This window comes from Sprattus sprattus, assembly GCF_963457725.1.
Source record: "Sprattus sprattus genome assembly, chromosome: 18".
Lineage (NCBI taxonomy): Eukaryota > Metazoa > Chordata > Actinopteri > Clupeiformes > Clupeidae > Sprattus > Sprattus sprattus.
In genome coordinates, this window is record NC_137916.1 from 27,584,376 (window position 1) to 27,590,054 (window position 5,679).

At 40.3% G+C, this 5,679-nt stretch overlaps 1 protein-coding gene across 1 annotated transcript in view; it reads left to right on the forward strand.

The window, feature by feature from the left end:
* Window positions 1-3,273: 3,273 nt before the first annotated feature.
* Window positions 3,274-5,679, forward strand: part of slc29a4a (solute carrier family 29 member 4a) — a gene marked incomplete at both ends in the record, with an annotated part of 15,245 nt that continues 12,839 nt past the window's right edge. The window contains 2 exons of the mRNA XM_080856002.1: window positions 3,274-3,436; window positions 5,416-5,547. Of these exons, the coding sequence (XP_080712128.1) occupies window positions 3,274-3,436; window positions 5,416-5,547 (295 nt within the window). The remainder of the gene's footprint in view (window positions 3,437-5,415; window positions 5,548-5,679) is intronic.

Below are 5,679 nucleotides of genomic sequence, written 5' to 3' on the forward strand. Positions count from 1 at the left end.
CATCAAATACATGAAATCAAACAAAGACCTTAGTTGCGTATATTGCACATCAATTTGCAACACACAAGAAAGCTTTTGTTGAACTGAAACAGCAGCTGTATTTGCTTATGTCACACAAATGTAGCCTACTGCTAAACAGGCTACAAAGGCATCATCATCTACATGAAAGAACCATTATTATTTCTCTCTCACAATGACAGCAAACAATGATCGAGGACAGTAAGAAAAAAAACAATAATAGGTGACTACGGTTTTAACAACATTTACTGCTCATATATTTTTCTACAATTTGAAAAAGACAAACCAAATGTGTCTGCTTTGTGAGAAGCCCAATGTGCAGGAAATACAGGTCTAGCGTCCGGGTCCCCTTTAAATCGCCGAAATGACATTAAGCAAGGCTTCTGGCAGCCTTTGCTGGAAGCAGAGATTGTTGATACGGTTTTGCTGTGTGGGAGGGAGGATGACAACGCGAGCGGCTGGCTCTGGATGTGTGTGTGCACCTTCTGGACCTCGTTGCCGGAGTGCTCGTCAATGGATTCGTCCCTGAAGCGCAACTGATGGTTAATGCAATATTTCAGTAGATGTTCTTCATGGAGTAACCTATCATTTACATGCAGGACATCATACCTTTAGCGTTCAATATTTCGTCGAAGGTAAGAGATAACCTGTTGTGTTTTCCCTCTTTCATGGGTGAACAGCATTATTTCAGAGGTTTAAATTTGGTTTTACATGGACTATAGGCAATCTACCAGAGCAAACATCTTGCTTGTCTACATTTTATACTTTTATTATGCTAATACAAAGAAGGATTTCTGGAAATACTATGTTGACAAGGGCAACGGCCATCCAGTTTTCGCATTAATCAGATGATAGCAGAATGTTGTAGGCTATTGTTTGTCTTTTATTATACAGAAGCGCTGTAAAAAGTCTCAAGACAAAAAAATATTCAGGCATTCATGTTACATATCTAAATTGTGTATATTACATGTTGTCTAATACCTCTGTGGCTGAATTTCAAAACAAAGCAAAGTGAAGTTTGTTAAACCACATGATGATTACATTCTACGCTGCAGTTATATTAATCGTGACATTTAAAGCGCCTCGAACCACTGTGAGACACTGGAGAAATTGGTTCCACCTCAGTGTTTCTGTTCAGCTAATTACTATGAAAAATGTTAGGAAATGAAATTGATTACATCCCTCTCTAAACACCCGCTCTGGCCTGTCCTCAGTTATATTCATAACCTATTTAGAATATAAATGAATATTACTAAATATACTGTCAAATGGCATGCATGATCTGTCAAATACATTTATCTGGAATAATCATTTGATACTGTTTGACTTAATACATTCACATGTTACCCAGCTGTTGGTGGTAATTGTAGTTTTCAGTGTGGACCGCCCCAAGCAGTCACCATTGCTGGGTCATTGCCAGACTGATATCCTATTTACTTTTCACAACATTGTTGACATGCAATAGCTTAGGCAAACAGCACGAGACACCAGATGACTGATGTGTGTGGCCAGACCGGTTGAACTGGGGGTGAGCATGTTGTGCTGCTCTATGGCTTTCATGGTTGCCTTGTTTATTAAACTACATTATGTTTGATGAAGCAATATTTAAAGATCACAGTCATCCTATCATTGCTGTTATAGTATACCCTTGCAGAAATCCTCCCACCCTCCCTCCCATCCACACATGTATTTCTTTATAATCAGTGAACCGACTGCAATTATGCCAAAGCAGAATATACTAGTCTTAATATCTGGGGGGAGCTCAACTATTCCCATGGTAAAATACGTCATGGTGAGACAGAGATTTTAAACAAGATTTATTTTATCAGTGAATTTCAGTGAGACACAGCTTGTACAACATAATCTCTCGATAAAAGGGGTCTCTATTTTAGTACCAGACAAATGAGAGAGAGAGACAAGTGAAAGATGAAATAACGCGTCTAACCAAGCAGAAATGAGCCTGCGGGCAACCCTTCACATGCTTTGCAGGGCTAGTCTTATAACATTGGAGGCCAGAGTGATGTAACACATCACTTCCAAGGGACTATTTTGCCTCCCCTCTCTGACGGCCTATAGGGTTTAATGTCTATGCTGACGGACACCCAGCAATCTAGCCATCCCTCAACCCATGTGGAGCCGGCAGATGCAATTAGGGCTACCTAATTGTTACACCAAAAACGTTTTATTGAATTTCCCCTGACTATTGTTCAGAGGCCAAATTCATAATGATGCCCGGAGGGACTTCATTTATATTTATGAACCTTGGTTGGCTTCATATTAAATGCATGTGCTTACAGATCTGCAAAAATGCATATTCATGCAAATTTTAAACGATGATAAAAATGAACTTGGATAGAAAGTGGAGCACCTTCAGACGAGAGTTAGAGTGAGGTGGGCTGACAGATACACTTTGGCACGCACTCAGATTAATGAAGAAAGATACCTCTGCAAAACCGCATTTGGCAGGTGCCAGATTGTCTCTGAGTAGGCTATCCTCAAAAGAAAAAGAAAAAAAGAATGGCAACTAAAACCTAAAATGTTATGTATAGACTTCTTCATTTGAGAACCCGGAACTTGCTAAAAAAAGCATTATTTTACAAGTATGGATAAGCAGTATGGATAAGCTCTTGGAACAGTATTGATAAGCTCTTTTTGTAATGGTTTGGAACATGGGCATGTATGTTCGAATCAACATGGTATTATGGATCCTATGGGTCACACAGCAGGCTGTGTTTGCATTGCTTTAAGGTGTTATTCTGCATTTAATGATGCAATCTCCCAAAATAATATAATCAAACAAACTGCTGTGAGACATCTTGTGAAACATGGCACCATCTTGAATCATGCAAACATTCTGGTGGCCTGTAGATCACACCACATAGTAACAGCAGCACTAGTAGTATTTACCTTGTTATTATAGTAGTATTAGCTCAAAAATATAGGAAAATGCATTGTTGTGTTCTGTACGTTTAATGCAGCACAGGAAGTACCTATACAGGTGAATAATTGACACTTCCTGAAGATGCCATGTTAGTTCTGCCATGAGTACCTGTTGGTAAAGCTCTGCCTACTCATTTATCACACCTAACAACACTACACGCATCAGTTCAACTCATACACATACTTTGATCCTCCACAGATTGCTCCCAGACACTTTCCTAGCAGCCTTGTGTCCTTTTGGCACCTGGCAGCCTAAAAGTGTGCCGAACGTCGCTGCACTTGGTGACTGACCGGACCAGGGTCTGACCTCCAGGCATGGGCTCCAGGGGAACGGAGAGGCGTAAACCCCACACGCCTGCACAGACACCCGAGGGCAACGTTGTCATGAGCTTCAGCTTTGAGAGCTACCAGCTGGAGGAGGAGGACTGCCACACCAAAGACATATCCGAGAAAGGAGTCCTCGCTTTGTCGGAGCCTGGTGAGATGTGATCAGATCTTCATTCAGATTTACTGAAATGTTTGCAGTGTATTTATATATTTATATACCACCATGCTACAGTGGACAGAGCAGTTCTTCAGGACCTCCACAGACCTCCTAAGTGTGTAATGTTCACACAACTAGACTCAATAATACATTCTTTTTAATCATTTACCAACAGGTGACATTTTATAGGGTTTACAAAATGCTTGACAAGTGACTTTGTTAAGGTGTGGGGCCTTCCTGAAGATAGATATGCTACATAAGTTCTCAGTCTCTAAATACAGTAACAGTAGTAAATGTTTTTATGTGAATTTCTTGTAGTAATGTGTCTGCCTTTTGTTTATAGCAGCAGACATACTTAAACCCCTGTGTTGACAAAAGGCACTCTTATGTCGGCAGTCTTCACTTCACAGTCACCACATTATGTGGCATTATGACATTATGCTCGTACATTTCTTCAAATAGGTGTTTCTAAAGTCAAATCTACTGACATATCACACAAATGTGTTTATGTCAGAGACTGAGATGCACCACACCCCTCCCCTGTTCCTCTCAATGCTGTCTATGGATAAAGAGTCCATTATCCCAGCCGAGAGGCAGTCACAGTATGTTGGTTTTGCATTTAAGTTCTCTACAATAGTAGCATAATTCCAACACATCTGTCAGTTTGGCTTGAAGCCTGGCTTATGTGTCTGATGAACCTACTTCTTTCCTGTCTCTACTGACGCAATTTAAGTATTTATGATGAATGAGAGGTTCAGTGTGGGTTAGGGGTTTGCTATCAGCTTGTAGGGTAGGATGTTACTGTGATGCATGGAAATTATATCTACTTACTTCACAGCATGTTTTAAACGGGCATACCTGCAGGGGTCTAAAACACTGAATATCTCCATTGTTTCACAAAGTAATGCCATCATCTATAGCTGAGCTTATCTGTTTGTGTACACAATGACTAATTAGTCAACATTAATTACTGTTTAGCTAATTCTAAACCTGAAGTAATTAACTGTGGGTATGGCTGTGCTAGCATAGCAATCACATTTCAAATGAGTTTGAAAGAATGAAGAATGACTTCACGAACACATAGTAAAGATGAAGCTTTTTTTTCATTCTAGAGCAAAAATGCTCAATTGCTTGCTTTCTCTTATGCAGCTCAACCTCTAGAGACGTACGAATATGGCTCTTGAATTTGTAACCACTCACATGTCAGTATAATTAGACCTGTTGTTGTGTCACCATGCACACCGAAATGCCCTTTAAAAGGCTGTATAGATACTCAGAACACATCTGAGAACAACCCTGTGAGCATAAGAGCACAAAAGTCTTTTTGCGCTTCACAATAATGCCATTCTTCTGAAACGCAAAAGTGTAGGGAGTGTATTTGCCAAAACCATTTAATAGAAGCAGAGCTGATAATTCCCTCTGATTTCCATTTGTCATCTGCATATTGCCTGTGGGTGGGGAGACGGTGGAAGTCTAACATGGTTGTAACGACCACTGATGTGATTCCAAGGGCTCACCGAAGGCTAATTGTGTTATTGTACACAGGCACTCCTCTCTCAGCATGTTGCCATGGACACTAAAGGTTACTTTAATCAAATCACCACGTACCAAACATGACATTTCTTTGTCGAAACCCTTTGTACACTCTTAGCACGTCCTGAGTGACATTTCTTCATTAAAATAACATTACTGGTCTGATGTTTGATTGCCGTGGGTAAACGTTGAGGGTACTAGATAGGGTTTATGTAAGTTTGTTGGTCAAGGGATAAAATTATACTTCGCATCCACTCATAATGATTCATTTGCATATCTCCTGAACAGCAATCCTCAGAGAAGTGCCATCATGTAAGGGGTGCGGAATGTTCTACACACATCTAAATGGATCCCAATGCTTTCATTATCAGCATTGACTGTAATATTTAACTGATGTTGTGTTTACATGGTCTTGAATTTGCGTGGTTGTGTTACCTAAGCTTTCGAGGAGCCAATTCCAGACGATCGTTACCATGGGATATACTTTGCCATGCTGCTGGCTGGAGTTGGCTTTCTTCTGCCTTACAACAGCTTCATCACAGATGTGGACTACCTACACCATAAGTTCGAAGGTACATGATATAACTACCGTATACTGCACAGCATGACAGATTACCTTCGTTATTCTCAGTCTAATTCTGTTGTGAGCTGCATCTTCTCTACCATTTTTCTCTCTTAATCCTGGGCACTTGACCTTACCCTGA